General features: G+C 34.9%; 1 protein-coding gene across 1 annotated transcript in view; it reads left to right on the top strand.

Annotated features, from left to right (window-relative positions):
• The window catches only part of Immp2l (inner mitochondrial membrane peptidase subunit 2), an 892,224-nt gene that overhangs the window by 65,017 nt on the left and 809,922 nt on the right, over positions 1–17,285 (top strand). Inside the window, exon 3 of the mRNA XM_047562269.1 lies at positions 13,560–13,663. Within this exon, the coding sequence (XP_047418225.1) occupies positions 13,560–13,663 (104 nt within the window). The remainder of the gene's footprint in view (positions 1–13,559; positions 13,664–17,285) is intronic.

The raw sequence follows: 17,285 nt of genomic DNA, 5'->3' as shown, positions 1-17,285 counted from the left end.
GAGTGACTCTGAAGGGGAGTTTCCACTGGGAATAGCACATACCATCAGGTGTTCTCTGGGGCAACCTCTGGAAGCCAGAACAGGTGTTAAGAGCTCATTTTACACATAATAAAGCATCAGATGTGACTAGGATTTAATTAGTGTACATTTCTGGCAGTGCTTTATTATTGTTATTTTTCTTTTAGCACTTAACATGGAATTTATGTGTGACTAGGTTTATACTGGGTTAAGAGCCTGAAAGTAAAAAAATTGGATATATTTTTGAATTAAATGGATTGTCCTTGTGGCGGGGATGTCAAGCATGAAGGGGGTCATAAGTACCCTTTAGGTGAGAGGAATGCTTCATTTCTAACAGATTTGCTCACACTGGATATATTATAGTTTATTTTGTTATGCATATCTAGTGAGATAAATCTGAGAACTCTAGAACCATGCAAATGATAGAGACCTCTGAACAGCAAGGGAAGAAAGATGACATTTTAGATGATTTTGTCTACATTCTTTTAAATAATACTGATTCCATAATCAAACTATACATTTATTTTAATTGGATTTTATGCTTTCTGGTTAGTGTTGCAGTCTCAAAATGTTCTGAGCAAATAGTACGATTTCAATTTCATGTATCTATACATACACATACATACACATATATGTGTATATATATGTATATTTTGTAAAAATATACATGAATCTGTGTATTTGTGTATTTTATAAATATACACATACATCTATGTGTATATATACATATATGTGTGCATGTATATATATAATTGTATATATATAGGATTGAACCCATGGCTTATGCATGATAGGCAAATGATCTACTGAACTACATTCCCAGGTTCATCTGTTATACTTTTGCACTTCTAGTTTCCCCCCTGACCTAATGATTCTGTAAAAGAAGTCTAAAGGATATAGTTAGTTTTTCATGACTGCTATTGGGGCTATCTTATTTAAATGAATAAAATGTGATATTTAAAATTTGTAGGTTGTATATAACCAATGATGGTGCTTTTTATAAGCCAGAAAAGGTTGAAAGCATTACTTCCAAAGAAGTTGAAACCAGGCTTTGTTGGTAGACTGTAGGCAATGAATCAGTGACTATGAAAATTATTTTCTAATTTAAATTAGAAAATAAGTAGAAAAATTTATAGGGAAAAACAGAATAATATCATTTACTAATTATTAATTTCAGCTAAATCAGATAAGAAATGTATCTTAATTCTCTTTAATTCACTAGGGGAGTTTTATTTTCCTAAACTAAAGAATAAATTCCCTCAAAACTTTTATGTGATTTGAACTGGGACAGAAGCTGAAGATTTAGGACACCTTGAGAATAACATTTGCTTGTGGGAGGAGTAAAAGTCCTTCAACATAGTTTTTGATCAGCGATAAACATTAAAGTCCAATTTTTATGTTGTACTTGTTTGGAGAGCAGATTCCGTATTGACTATTTTTAGCTTTAGCATATATTAACATCTGTTGCACTCTGCTGACTTATATTATCTTTCTTAAAGTGGACTGTATAGTACTTAGGTCAAAGAAAAATATACAATTGGCTTTTTAAAATGTAACTTAAAAATTTTCCAAAAAGATGTATTTGTTTATTATGAATGTTAACATATGAAACGTAACTGTGCAGAAAAGGGTAAAGAACATCAAAATCTCGATCAGATTTTTGACATCTTTTTATATGTGTATGCATGTTTCAAAATAGAAAACTTAAAAGATAATATAGGTGGAACATTTTCATAGATATTGATAACTTCATATTTGTGCACTTTAAACATTTTTTTGGTAACTAATTCCTAGAGGCAGAAGAATTAAGTACCAAAACAAAAGCACGGTGACTTATCTGTTTGAAAGAAGTGAAGAAACAATCCACTCATAATTTAGAAGTAAGGGGGTAGAATTTTCTGCCTGGGTATTTCCAGCTTAGTCTTTAAAATGAGAAAGGTACAGAGAAATATATAAAGGCTTCGTTTGTGTTGGATTTTATGGAAGGAGTGCTGTGCTTGATTTTGTTTCCTTTTATTCTGTTGTTGCCACCATCATCATCATTGTATTTGATGACCACTAGTGTCTTTCATGTACTGTTAGGAAGGTCTAGTAGATAGTTCTGTTTGTCATAAAACCTGATGAGATAGGTGGTACTATACTCCTGGTTTTATAGATGAAGAAATGAGGCTTAGTACTATCAAATTATTTGCTCAAGGTAATATGGCTAGTAATGAAATGGAGCCAAGACTTAAGCATAATGTTCTGTCTTTAGAGAAGACCTATTTGAATTTCTCCAAGTTTGGTTTCAGTTTTTTTTTTTTTTTCCTGGAAGTGCGGGGGACTAAACCTAGGACCTTGCACATACTAAGCAAGTGCTCTATCACTGAGCTATATCCCTAGTTCCTCAAGTTGATTTTTCACTTGAGCGATTCATGGTAGGAGAGGAATAGATTGAGTGTGAGAGAATGGGAGTTTTTGAAGCAAAGTCCAGGCATAGCAGATGTTGGGCTTTCTTTGTTCTTTGTTAGTAACCCCAGCCATTATTATGTTTTTACCTTTACTACTGAACATCTCCTCGATTGCCAACAGGAACATCACAGTTACACATAGCCACACATTTTGAGATATAGGTGGAAACTCCTAAATACTCTTAAGATTTTTTTTTTTTTTTTTTGCTTAAAATCTTTATTGTTTATAATCTGCTGTAGTTTCTGGGAAGCTGGGATTTAAAACATTGACAACATTACAAGGAAACAGATTTGTCACACAAGATTATCAAAGTTTATGGCTTTTTATTTTGATTTTCTTTTCATAGCTTCTTTGATTTGAAATGATTCCTTGTTCTGTCTGAAGTATACACTGCTATTCCCACAAGGAAAAACAAGATACAAAATTTCAAAGTAATAACATGTTTTACTAATTTTTCTGGAATATCATCATCTAATTTAGATGTTTTTTATTTCCCATATAAAATTTTCATTTCAAAGCTAGTGAATTTTCCTAAAAATTGTTTTAGAAAAGTTAGAACATATTCTCTAAAATGTTTTATTGAAGTGCAAAGAACTATGACTTTGGTGATGCTACAGAAACAATTTCCTAATTTAAGGTTTTTCTTTTTTTTTTTTTTTTTTTTTTTTTTTGGTAGATTTTATTTATTTATTTTTTTTATTTATTTATTTATTTTTTTACGTTTACATAGGGTAATGATGTTTATTATATTTTTCCCCTCCCCCCCACCCCTCCCACCCCTCCCACCCCTCCCACCCCTCTTTTCCCTCTACACAGTCCTTCTTTCCTTCATTCTTACTGCTCTCCTTAGCCTAACTCTAAACCTAACCCTAAACCTAATGCTAGCCCCTCCCACCCCCCATTATATGTCATCATCCGCTTATCAGCGAGATCATTCGTCCTTTAGTTTTTTGAGATTGGCTTATCTCACTTAGCATGATATTCTCCAATTTCGACCATTTGCCTACAAATGCCATAATTTTATCATTCTTCATTGCGGAGTAATATTCCATTGTATAAATATGCCACAGTTTCTTTATCCATTCATCAACTGAAGGACATCTAGGTTGGTTCCACAATCTGGCTATGGTGAATTGAGCAGCAATGAACATTGATGTGGCTGTATCTCTGTAGTATGCTGATTTTAAGTCCTTTGGGTATAGGCCAAGGAGTGGGATAGCTGGGTCAAATGGTGTTTCCATTCCAAGCTTTCTGAGGAATCTCCACACTGCTTTCCAGAGTGGTTGCACTAATTTGCAACCCCACCAGCAATGTATGAGTGTTCCTTTTTCACCACATCCTCGCCAACACCTATTGTTGCTTGTATTCTTGATAATCGCCATTCTAATTGGGGTGAGATGAAATCTTAGGGTAGTTTTGATTTGCATTTCCCTTATTACTAGGGATGTTGAACATTTTTTCATATATCTGGTGATTACTTGTACATCTTCTTCTGTGAAGTGTCTGTTCATTTCCTTAGCCCATTTGTTGATTGGATTATTTGTATTCTTCGTGTAGAGTTTTTTGAGTTCTTTATAGATTCTGGAAATTAGTGCTCTATCTGAGGTATGGTTGGCAAAGATATTCTCCCACTCTGTAGGCTCTCTCTTCACATTTCTGATAGTTTCCTTTGCTGAGAGAAAGCTTTTTAGTTTGAATCTGTCCCAGTTGTTTATTCTTGCTTTTATTTCTTGTGCTATGGGAGTCCTGTTAAGGAAATCTGATCCTGAGCCAACAAGTTGAAGATTTGTACCTACTTTTTCTTCTATAAGATGCAGGGTCTCTGGTCTGATTCCGAGGTCCTTGATCCATTTTGAGTTGAGTTTTGTGTAGGGTGAGAGATAGGGGTTTAGTTTCATTCTATTGCATATAGTTTTCCAGTTTTCCCAGCACCATTTGTTGAAGAGGCTATCTTTTCTCCATTGCATATTGTTGGAACCTTTGTCTAGTATGAGAAAATTGTATTTATTTGGGTTTGTGTCCATGTCCTCTATTCTGTACCATTGATCTACCTGTCTATTTTGGTACCAATACCATGCCGTTTTTGTTACTATTGCTTTGTAGTAGAGTTGAAGATCTGGTATTGCAATACCCCCTGCTTCGCTCTTGCTACTGAGGATTGCTTTAGCTATTCTAGGTTTTTTATTCTTCCAGATGAATTTCATAATTGCTTGCTCTATTTCTGCGAGGTACATCATTGGGATTTTAATTGGAATTGCATTGAATCTGTATAGAACTTTAGGTAGTATAGCCATTTTGACGATATTAATTCTGCCTATCCAGGAACATGGGAGATCTTTCCATCTTCTAAGGTTTTCTTGAATTTCTTTCTTTAGTGTTCTGTAGTTCTCATTGTAGAGGTCTTTCACCTCTTTTGTGAGATTGATTCCCAAGTATTTTATTTTTTTTGATGCTATTGTGAATGGAGTAGTTTTCCTAATTTCTCTTTCTGAAGATTCATCACTTATGTATAAAAATGCATTGGATTTATGAGCATTGATCTTGTAACCTGCTACTTTACTGAATTCACTTATGAGTTCTAAAAGTTTTCTGGTGGAATTTCCAGGTTCCTCTAAATATATAATCATGTCATCAGCGAACAGGGATAGTTTGAGTTCTTCTTTTCCTATTCGTATCCCTTTAATTTCTTTGGTTTGTCTGATTGCTCTGGCTAGAGTCTCAAGGACGATGTTGAATAGAAGCGGTGAAAGAGGGCATCCCTGCCTTGTTCCAGTTTTTAGGGGGAACGCTTTCAGTTTTTCACCATTTAGAATGATATTAGCCATGGGCTTAGCGTAGATGGCCTTTATAATGTTTAGGAATGTTCCCATTACCCCAATTTTTTCTAGTGTTTTGAGCATGAAGGGATGCTGTATTTTATCAAATGCTTTTTCTGCATCTATTGAAATAATCATGTGATTCTTAACTTTAAGTCTGTTGATATGGTGAATGACATTTATTGATTTCCGAATGTTGAACCAACCTTGCATCCCTGGGATAAAACCCACTTGATCGTGGTGCACTATCTTTTTAATATATATTTGTATGCGATTTGCTAAAATTTTGTTGAGAATTTTTGCATCGATGTTCATTAAGGATATTGGTCTGAAATTTTCTTTCCTTGATGTGTCTCTGTCTGGTTTAGGTATCAGGGTGATATTGGCTTCATAGAACGAGTTTGGTAGGGTTCCCTCCTCTTCTATTTCATGGAATAATTTGAGGAGTATTGGAATGAGCTCTTCTTTAAAGGTTTTATAGAACTCGGCTGAGAATCCATCTGGTCCTGGACTTTTCTTTGTTGGTAGGCTTTTGATGACCTCTTCTATTTCATTGCTTGAAATTGGTTTATTTAAGTTGTGTATGTCCTCCTCGTTCAGTTTAGGTAGTTCATATGTCTCTAGAAATTTGTTGATGTCTTTGAGGTTTTCTGTTTTGTTGGAGTATAGATTTTCGAAATAGCTTCTAATTATGTTTTGTATTTCACTCGTGTCTGTTGTGATGTTTCCTTGTTCATTCCGAATTTTAGTAATTTGAGTTTTCTCCCTCTTTCTCTTTGTTAGTGTGGCTAAGGGTTTATCAATTTTATTTATTTTTTCAAAGAACCAACTATTTATTTTATTAATTTTTCCGATTGTTTCTTTGTTTCGATTTCGTTGATTTCGGCTCTGATTTTAACTATTTCCTGTCTTCTACTACTTTTGGTATTGGTCTGCTCTTCTTTTTCTAGTGCTTTGAGCTGTAGTGTTAATTCGTTTATTTGTTGATTTCTACTTCTTTTTTTGAATGCACCCCATGAAATAAATCTTCCTCTAAGTACTGCTTTCATAGTGTCCCAGAGATTTTGATATGATGTGTCTTTGTTCTCGTTTACTTCTAAGAATTTTTTTATTTCCCTCCTGATGTCTTCTGTTATCCATTCATCATATAATAGTGTATTATTTAGTCTCCAGGTATTGGAGAAGTTTCTGTTTTTTATTCTGTCATTTATTTCTAATTTCAATCCATTATGATCTGATAGAGTGCAAGGTAGTATCTCTATCTTCTTGTATTTACTAACAGTAGCTTTGTGGCATAAAATATGGTCTATTTTAGAGAAGGATCCATGTGCTGCTGAGAAGAAAGTGTATTCATTCTTTGTTGGATGGTATATTCTATATATGTCCGTTAAGTCTAAATTGCTGATTGTGTTGTTGAGATCTATAGTTTCTTTATTCAATTTTTGTTTGGACGAACTATCCAGTGGTGAGAGAGGTGTGTTAAAATCGCCTAGTATTATTGTGTTGTGGTCTATTTGATTTCTGGAATTGAGAAGGATTTGTTTGACGTACGTGGATGAGCCAATGTTCGGGGCATAGATATTTATGATTGTTATGTCTTGCTGATTTATGCTTCCCTTAAGCAGCATGTAGTGTCCTTCTTTATCCCTTCTGACTAGTTTTGGTTTGAAGTCCACATTATCTGAGATGAGGATGGATACTCCAGCTTTTTTGCTGTGTCCGTGTGCATGGTATGTTTTTCCCCATCCTTTCACCTTTAGTCTATGGGTGTCTCTTTCTATGAGATGTGTCTCTTGCAGGCAGCATATTGTTGGATTTTTCTTTTAATCCAATCTGCCAGTCTGTGTCTTTTGATTGATGAATTCAGGCCATTAACATTCAGGGTTATTATTGTGATATGATTTGTATTCCCAGTCAATTGACTCATATTTGTTTTTGACATGATTCGGTTTCTCCTTTATTTGGCTATTCCTTTAGGCTAGCGCCTCCTGTTGCTGATTTGCATCGTTGTTTTTCATCTCTTCCTCATGGAATATTTTGCTGAGAATGTTCTGTAATGCTGGCTTTCTTTTTGTAAATTCCTTTAGCTTTTGTTTATCATGGAAGGATCTTATTTCATCGTCAAATTTGAAGGTAAGTTTTGCTGGGTATAAGATTCTTGGTTGGCATCCATTTTCTTTCAGGGCTTGGTATATTTTGTTCCAGGCCCTTCTAGCTTTTAGGGTCTGGATTGAAAAATCTGCTGATATTCTTATTGGTTTCCCTCTGAATGTAATTTGATTCTTTTCTCTCGCGGCCTTTAAAATTCTGTCTTTATTTTGTATGTTAGGTATTTTCATAATAATGTGCCTTGGTGTGGGTCTGTTGTAATTTTGTATGTTTGGAGTTCTATAAGCCTCTTGTACTTGGTTTTCCATTTCGTTCTTCAGATTTGGGAAATTTTCTGTTATTATTTCATTGAATAGATTGTTCATTCCTTTGGTTTGTTTCTCTAAGCCTTCCTCAATCCCAATAATTCTCAAATTTGGCCTTTTCATGATATCCCATAGTTCTTGGAGATTCTGTTCATGATTTCTTACCATCTTCTCTGTTTGTTCCACTTTGTTTTCAAGGTTAAATATTTTGTCTTCAATGTCTGAGGTTCTGTCTTCCAGGTGTTCTATCCTATTGGTTATGCTTTCTATGGAGTTTTTAACTTGGTTTATTGTTTCCTTCATTTCAAGGATTTCAGTTTGGTTTTTTTTCAGTATCTCTAACTCTTTATTGAAATGATCTCTTGCTTCCCGTATTTGGTCTTTTAACTGTTGATTGGTGCGATCATTTAATGCCTGCATTTGCTCTTTCATCTCCTCCTTCAATGCCTGCATTTGCTCTTTCATCTCCTCATTAGCTTCCCTGATCGTTTTAATTACGTACATTCTGAACTCCCTTTCTGACATTTCTTCTGCTGTGCTGTCATTGGGTTTTATTGATGTAGTATCTAGGTTTGTTTGGGACATTTTCTTCCCTTGTTTTCTCATAATGGTCAGTTGTCAGTGGGACCCTGAGATATTGCAGTTTTCCACTATTGGCTTATAGTGTCCCAGTAGATTTCCAGTGTATCACCTCCCAGCCTTCAGTAGCCTGATGTCTTGGAGGAATCTGATAAAGCAGCTCATTCGAAGAATACTGCCCCTAGCCCCCTACTGGTTCCACGTTTTGGAACTGGCTCTGTGCGGAAATGCTCTCACTGTGGGCCTGCACCGTGCAGCTGGCCGTGTGGGAAGAGCCCACTGCCGGAGTGTGGAAGACTACCTTGGGAAGACTCAAGCTGCCCTGCCCGGCTCTGCTAAGCCACCTCTATCTGGGCCTGCCACCCGGGCTGAGCTTTACCCAGTGGGCAGACTCACCCGTGGCTCCACTTCAGTCCGAGTCTCTCAATGCCTCCCCTTCTTAACTCCTGGGTTCTGGAGCGACCGGGGGTGCAGTCTCCCTCTAGGCCGCCATCTTGGATCGCCCCGTGAAGAGAGCCCGCAGCCGGAGTGGGCAGAGCCGCCTGAAGAGGTCTCCGGCTGCCCTGCCCTTATCCCTGAGGCTAATTGCAGATCGAGGCTCTCCGCTGGTTCTTTGCAGGAGTACACTGCACTGCAGCAGCTCCGGGACTCGGAGCGTGCTCTGTTCAGACAGGCTCTCACTAGCGGGCCAGTTCCGTTCCGAGAACCTGGAGAAGCTGGCTGTGTGGGCGGGGCCCACCGCCGGAGTGCGCAGGACTGCCTGTGGATGACTCTAGTTGCCCTGCCCGGCTCCGATAAGCCACCTCTATCTGGGCCTGCCACCCGGGCCGAGCTTTACCCAGTGGGCAGACTCACCCGTGGCTCCACTTCAGTCCGAGTCTCTCAATGCCTCCCCTTCTTAACTCCTGGGTTCTGGAGCGACCGGAGGTGCAGTCTCCCTCTAGGCCGCCATCTTGGATCGCCCCCGGTTTTTCTTTATGATATTCATAAGTGTTACTCAGATTCATAAATGAATAATATAGTTATTTTATTCTGTTGTGATTACCATTTTTATTTCTTTATGGGTAATAATAAAGCATTGTTATACTTTATTACTAGTGTTTACAAATTGCCTAACTTGAAGAGACAAAAATGTTCTTTTTTTACCAGTTACCCAAATATGTTTTCAGTGAAAGAGATGTATACATTGTTTAGATAATGTACATTGTTTAGGAATCATCACAGTTTATAATGTTATTTTAAGAATCTTTTATATTTTTAAATTTCAAGTATAGAAATAATATTTTCCAGCCACTCTTTTGGGATAAAGTATACAAAAATGGATAAGATATGGGAAACTTACACTTGAGAGTCATATTGTAGGCAGATTAAGTGCTATCACTGAAGTTTACCTAAATTGCTATGGGTGTGTAGATGGGGGAATAATTTAACCTTGCAAAAGAGAGGAAAGGTAAAAGAAAACTCTGTTGCTTCTCTTATAAAATCAGACAAGTTCTTCCATATGCTATTTGACAGATCTCTAATATTTTACAGTTTGAGATTAGAGATGATTCTTTCAGGAATCTTTTTCCCCCTGCATAAGTCTTTTGATTTTTTGATCACAGTGCCTGATGTTTTGTTTCTTACAATTAGTTTAGGAAGAGTTGGAAAGAATGATTCTATAAGGGAAAGGTAGATCCAATTGTCAAGATTTAGGTCTATGGAGCAGCAGAATATAATTTTTTAAAATTTTACAAGGGAACTCTAGGTATTTTTACTAACATAATTATCCTTTTTCTTTTTAAAAGCCTTTATAGAGGAGTGACCTGAATTGGACTTTGAAAGATGAGTAGAATTTTCAAAGTGGGGAAAGGGGATTCTTAGCAGAAGAAAAGTCTGAGGATGGGAGATCCAGTGAGTAGAAATTGAAGTTAGATCTAGAGTCTTCTAGAATGGGGGACAGGTGAGTGATAATACTGTTAGCCAAAGAGGGGAATAGAGGAATATATTGGGGAACTGAGGTGACCGGAATAACATCTCTGTTTTGGGCATGTTAATTTGGGAAGTGCTTGAGAATTTCATTAATATTTTAATTCTTTCTACAAGATATATTAATTACCTTCAGAGAGCCCAGACCTCAAGAACACAAACCTAGGAAAAAAATCTCTTGCCCAGATGTTTATAAAGGCTATTGGAAAAAGAGACGAGGGAGTAATTTTGTACATTTAAATATGGTATGATAGAAATAATCACAGGGTGTGGTGGTGAACTTGGGATTTTTGATCACCTGTGACTAAGGATGGTAAAAGGGAGAAGATGAGTATTAGGAAAGTATTCCTGTGAGATGGAAAAAGTGTGCTTCCTGCTTAGTTGTAAAGACCAATAAATAAAACAAGTTACATTATAGTATGCTCAGTGTTGTAATATGAAGTGCTTGCTATAAATTTAATATAGAGAAGGAGAAAATCACTTGGGATTATGCATTTAATAGCCATCAGCCTATGGGTAGTATTTGAAACAGAATATTGGTAGAATTTTCTAGAGAAAGAATTTAGAGGCAGATGAAAAAGAATTTAGAGACAGAGCTGAAAGAACTAAAAATGTCACTCTTGGAAAAATAATTTTTTAAGGACAATGGCTAAGGAAGAATCATCTAAAGCATTACACATACTATATATGTACGTATATTGTTAGTTTGTTTGGTGGTGCTGCTGGGGATTGAACCTAGGACCTCATTCATGCTAGGCAAACACTCTACCACTGAACCACACCCTCAGCCATTAAAGCATGATTTTAACACTGGACTGCAAAGCCATCTATCTGTAGATTGCAAGATCCATAAGTTAGTATGAAATCAATATGGTTGACTATAGACAGAATTTTAAATACACAGATTATGGGAAAAAAAGAGAAAATATCAAGGTATATGTAGTAAGGTAATTAATTAATCTTTTGCAAAATTTTATTTAAATGTGTGTGCACGTACTGAGTGCAGTGTAAAATTCATTTCTTATTTAGGGGTTTGGCCACAAACTTTTAAAAACACCAATAAGAGAGAGTATGGGAGGACAATCAAATAATTAAATCATCTTTGTTCTTCACTATTCTGATGGCAGGAAAAAAAAATGGTGAAAGAGCAGCAGGAAAGAAATTTTCCCTTTATTGTCTAGAACCCAGATGATCTCCCCCTAGGCCACCTTCACTTACATCAGTTTTACAGAAGGAAAGAAATAAGGAAAGGGAATTTGCAAGATACAGAATCCAGAGACAAAGAGGATGAGAGAGATAGAGAATATGAATGAGAGCTAATGAACACTGTGGAAAGCCCCTCTTTTAATCTAATCATGCTATTGTGACACAAGATACTCTATTCCCTAGCTTCATGGCCCAGTAAAGCTCCTTGGGCTTGCCACATGTCTCATCAACTCATCTTCACTTAGGGATGTAGCAAGGAGGGAACTAGAGAAAGGATATACAACTGCTCATAATTAAAATTGTGGTGCAGTAATATCAGTAGTAGAAGTTACTGAGAGGTTAATTATGGGCCAAGAGCTGTTGTAAGCACTATAAATGAATGATCTTACAAAATAAGTTAGTGTTTTTAAAGTCCCACTCTCTTGCACAAAGCAACCACCTAGGACATCTGACTATTATTACTAGAATGGTGCTTGTAGTAAGCACTCTGTAGGTGGTGACTACTATTTTTAATTATTAATTGTGTAATAGTTACTAATTATCATCATTTTCCTGGTACAGAAAGGCATGCTAAAGTTAAATAACTTGCTCAAGATCACATAGCTAGAAATAAAAATGGAATCCTTTCCTTCTGAGTTGGAAGTAAGAGGCTGATTAGTGTAGAAATATGGTGAGTTATGTGATGGCTGTGCTTAAGATATGATGATGGTGGAAAAAAGAAAAGTATCATAACTGAAAGACATTATGATGAGAAACAAAACACTCTTTAGCTTGGCAACTGGTTGGAAGGAGACAATGAAGATTTTAAGCTGATTGGGAAAGAGGTAGACAGGATATAAGAAAATGAGGAAGAAACTTTTATTTTGTAGGAACTGATGATAAATCAAGTGAGATGCTAGAGGGATTCAGTCTGAAGCTAGATTTATAAATTATTATACCAAGGAGTTGGTGGGAGCTCTGGGAATATTGCAGATCTCCAAGGATAACCTAACGATTTTTGGTTACACAAACCTGGGGAATCAAAACTAAGGTCGTGATGGTAACCTTCAGAATAAATTTCCTCATTTTGCCAATGTCTGCTTTGTAGAAAATCTAACAATGATTCTAAGAATCTTTAAGAAAAAGAATGTCACTGCTACTCCAGGGACTGTCTGTTACTTGGTGTTCAGTGCTTTCCTTGCTTGTCCTGGCTGCTGTGATTTTGTCTCCCCAGCCTCTCAGCGAAGGCAGAGAGTACAGGTATTTGGCACCCTTCCTATAACCACAGAAATTGGTGTTTCCCATATTGATATTCTTAGTCAACAGTGGAAGAGTTCTTAGTTCTTGTTCTTTTGTCCCACCATTCTCACCTCAAGTCTCAGACTTGTTATCCATTGACTTTGCCCCTATCCAAAAGACAAGTGGCTTCATGGCTTCTCATTCAAATTTTTGTGCCTAATAGGTGATTCTTCCAGATGAATTCTTACACAGTGTTTCTCAATGTTTTCCTCCATTCATTCTTGGGCACAGGGTACACTTGTCTGAATCCTAGAAGGAAGGCCACTCACAGGCTCATACTGGGACCAGACCCTTGGAACTTAACTCTCTTGGGAAAAGAGAGATTGAGATGGGAAATCCCTACATTTTAAATGATTATTCAATTGCCTGTTTCTTTGGCTCCCTCTGGTTTTTATATGAGTCTTCTACTGGTTGATTTGAGATTATTTCCTCTTTTTACCATATGGAAGAATGATGGGTGCTATTGTGGAATTAGATCCTATATGAATATTGGGAGGATTGGGTCACTTCTTTCCAAAGTTTTAAAAAATTCTTTGTAAAACTTTCCATATATCTTTACTGGAGTTTAGTAAAGATTTTAATACCTAGCACATATTTTTCTTTCAAATAAGCATTGGTAATTTATTATTATTTTTTTCTGGTTCATTTATGAAGAATTGCAGTGAGCCTTTTGAAAACTCATCATTTGCAATTACTTTAGAACAGCAATTTATTGAAAGGTACTATATTAGAAATGTTTTATTGCATTCCAATCAAGCTATGAAGTTAAAGGAACCGTGAAGATTGAAAAATACAAATGATAGATGTATCTCTTTTCTTTATTTTCTAGCCTTCTTTGAATCCTGGGGGAAGCCAGTCATCAGATGTGGTACTTTTGAACCACTGGAAAGTAAGGAATTTTGAAGTACAACGTGGTGACATTGTGTCATTGGTGTAAGTAATTCAGAAGCATACTATCTGTATTTTTTCTTATGTTGATTTAACTGTTAATCCACTGGTAATGTCCTATGGCCAATTATTAAAGTAATGAGTACAATTTAAATACTATACTTAAAAAATCAATCTTTAAATATAATGATGCTATAAAAACCTTTTCTATTAAGATACATCAGTTGCTTGGCATAGCTGAATTTGCTAAAATGTGTTTAATGGAATAGTGATAGAAATTATTATACTGATGATCCAAAATATATGCATTTGGAATATTTTCAAGTTTTCCATCTTGGTAAGCAACTTTTATGTTACCTCAATGTTTCTTCATTTTTGAAGCTAAAATTTAGATGATAATTAGGATGTGAAATTCAATGACAGTTATATGTGTCAGCAGTTTAATTGAAAAAGAAAGTTGGGAAGACTCCTACTAGAGGCTTTTGTTTGGGACCAAAAGGTGGCGCTGTTTCTCTGTTAAAATATTGTGACTGATCTGGAACAAAAATTTTATTCCAGTATAAGTTGTAGAAAAGGAATGTCAAAGTGTGCATAATTGACACAATGATATAATACATAGTCCTAGTGCATGCTTGAATGGTTTAGATTTGAGATTTTTATTTGTTTATTTAAAAAGTAAGTCACACTGAGACGACTGCCACAGAACTTGCCTAATTTCTTTCAGTTTCAGCTATTTATAAAAATGTCTCAGTGTAATTCTCTATTATACCAGTTAGTGGACTAGGGTAGTAACTACTGTAGCAGTTGTACTGTTGTTTGTTTTATTGGTAGTAAAACCTACTGTTGAGTGAAGATTTCCAATTTGTATTTCTCATTTTTGAATTAGAATGATTTCTTTCTCATTGGGTGATAATTTATAATAAGTGAAAATAAACCAGTATCTATTTCTCCATACTTACCTTTGACTAATGCTTTGTGGAAATAGTCAACAAGTTTATTTCCTTCAAGACTGTTCTACTAGGATTCATTTGAAAATATATTAACCAAATCTAGTTAGTAGCTAATGAAATAAGTAAATCTGAGTGGAGTTCTGCATGGCAGACATCCAAGGATGGGGATTAGAGGCTTCTCAGATTTTGAGTGCCTTCTCTAATATTAACCTATTCTTTGAAGTGTACTTTAATTTTGTCATTAAGAATACTACTTTTATAACCTCGTTCAAAACCTTTTCCATGATGGGTAAGCCTGTCGTACGCTCATTATTCTTTTGTCTTTGGTTTGACAAGGTTACATCCTCACTTAGTCTGTGATAGAGTGGATACCCACCCAAGTGAAAGAGGTCACACTGCAAGCAGAAAATTGTGCAGTGTTTTTTTTCCCCCAGTGAGAAACAAGCTGACTATCTCTAAGCAAGTGAATTTGAATAGGTGATTGAAAAGTAAGAAAGGCTTCTAAAAATTTAGGGTTGTATGGGTTTATAAGAATATCTTAGCATATCTTAGATTATGTTGAAAAGAGAACACTATTCTTTTAAATAAATGTTGAAGTGCTAGATATTTATTATATAAATTAAATTTTAAAACATTTATATTCAAAATACAGTTGTTATAATAATTTGTACCTATTCTAGGTGAACTATATTTTTAATGACTCAATTATGTTCTATATCTTTGGCAGGTACAAATAACATACACTTTCATAATGCTCGTTGTTAGCAGGAGTTATTTACATGAAATAATATTTATTGTAAGTTTTATATTATTTAACAACAAATAATCATTAAGCAATTGTGTTGCTTTCTTTGAGAAAGAAATGAAAAGTTTGACATTAAATTCTTCTTTAATCTGAGGTATACTATAAAAGCCATAAAAACCATACTGTATTTAAAGTTTTCTATTTTGGTTTTAGAGCAAAAATGTTTACTTGACACATATCCTTGTTTTCATACAATTTATAGACTGCTTCATTTTAGAAGATGATGTTGGTTTGACAAATATTCATACATAGATTTATTCCATGTTGAACAACATTGAATATTTGCTTTCTTTATGAAAAGCATCAGTTTGATTTTTAGGTAGATGGTATTTTCATTATTACATTAGAACATTATATCTAAGAAATGTATGATGAATATTGAAATAATTGTTGAATTTAAAGAGCATATGAAATGCACTTAATCTTTTTGTTGAGAAGCTGATATTAATAGCACATTTAATTGATATATTAGTTATCTTGGAAACAGTATATTTTCATATTAAAAAAACGGGAATGGCATTTTACATATTTAGAATGTGTGGTTATACATCATTTCTATTATAATTTATAACGTACACTTCTGGAAAAATTTCAGTTTGCAAATTCATGGTTAAATTAGTAAGGTTTATGAAACTTTGTAACTGGAACACAATAAAAACAATAATAATCTTGCTAAAAATTCTAAGTTTCAAAGGTGTATACATTTTTAATAAATAACAAATTGAAAATTTGTTGCCTTCACCTTTTTTTAAGTACTTAAAAAAAGTGTTAGCATTTTGTTATTTAATGGCAAATAGTCACTAAGCAATATTATTACCTGATTATAAGTGATATAAGGAAGGGTTGAGGCTGGCTGTGAATGTAAGGGCAAGGAGGGATGTTATGAAAAGTTGCAAATAGAGAAAAGATTGTAAACTTTATGTGAAATATGCTGATATTGGAGGTGAATGCTGTGATCATGGTTTTATGTTACTTTTAAAAATTTATTTTCAATGTGTGTGATTTTTTTTCTTTTAAAGCAAAGATCAGGGTTAACTTTGCAATAATCACTTTTTAGAAGGGATTAAATGTGTAATACTGATTCCTTCCTCATACTTGGCTTTTGGTTACTGTTACTAATGAGAAAAAAATATTAATGATCTGGGGGAAAATTACATATGAACAAATGTACTTCTGCATTGTACTGAGATCTTTTCTCCTTTTACTAATTATCTCTGAGCTAGTTCATGTTACAGAAATACATGGTGTAGCAGAACTGTCTGTCTTTTCTATTGTAAGGGGTATTGTTTGGGGCTTGTTGACTACTGCTATTTCCTAAAGAAAGGAAGGAATGGGGGAGGGAGGCAGGTATGCTTGGAATATGCTTCTCTCTATCTCTTCATCTTTTCTTAACTCCTTTTTTCTATAAAAAGTTCATCTCAGTGGAGTATTGTTTAAGCATGTTATTTAGTTAGTTAAGAAGGCATATTTATTTAATAAAACTACAGGTCACACAAAATATGATATACTGTCATTAAATCCTCAGTATAATTGAGTGTATACAGGTGGTATCACAGGCACTTAGTTGATTTGCAAACTAATAGTAGTGATTAAGGTGGATTTTCTATTCCTTGGAATTGACTTTTCATTAACCTGTGCGATGGCCTTACTGCAATAGGCTTAACATAAGTAGCACTATTTCATAATAGTATATCATTTAACAAGTCTCCTGGAACAGAGGCTTTTCCATACTAAAGTTTCAAATAATCACACTTAAAAGTGTTTTAACTTTTCATTTTAAAATAGTATTAAAGAAAAGTTGTAAAATTGGCATAGAGAGTTCTCATTTATGTTAACTATATGCATAGTGTAATTATTGAAATCAGCAAGTTGACAATATTAGAATATTACTACAATAATATAATATTTTTAA

Source organism: Sciurus carolinensis, chromosome 8 (assembly GCF_902686445.1).
Source record: "Sciurus carolinensis chromosome 8, mSciCar1.2, whole genome shotgun sequence".
Taxonomy (NCBI): Eukaryota; Metazoa; Chordata; class Mammalia; order Rodentia; family Sciuridae; genus Sciurus; species Sciurus carolinensis.
Note: the sequence above shows the minus strand (reverse complement) of the source record. Positions and strands in the feature narration are given on the sequence as shown.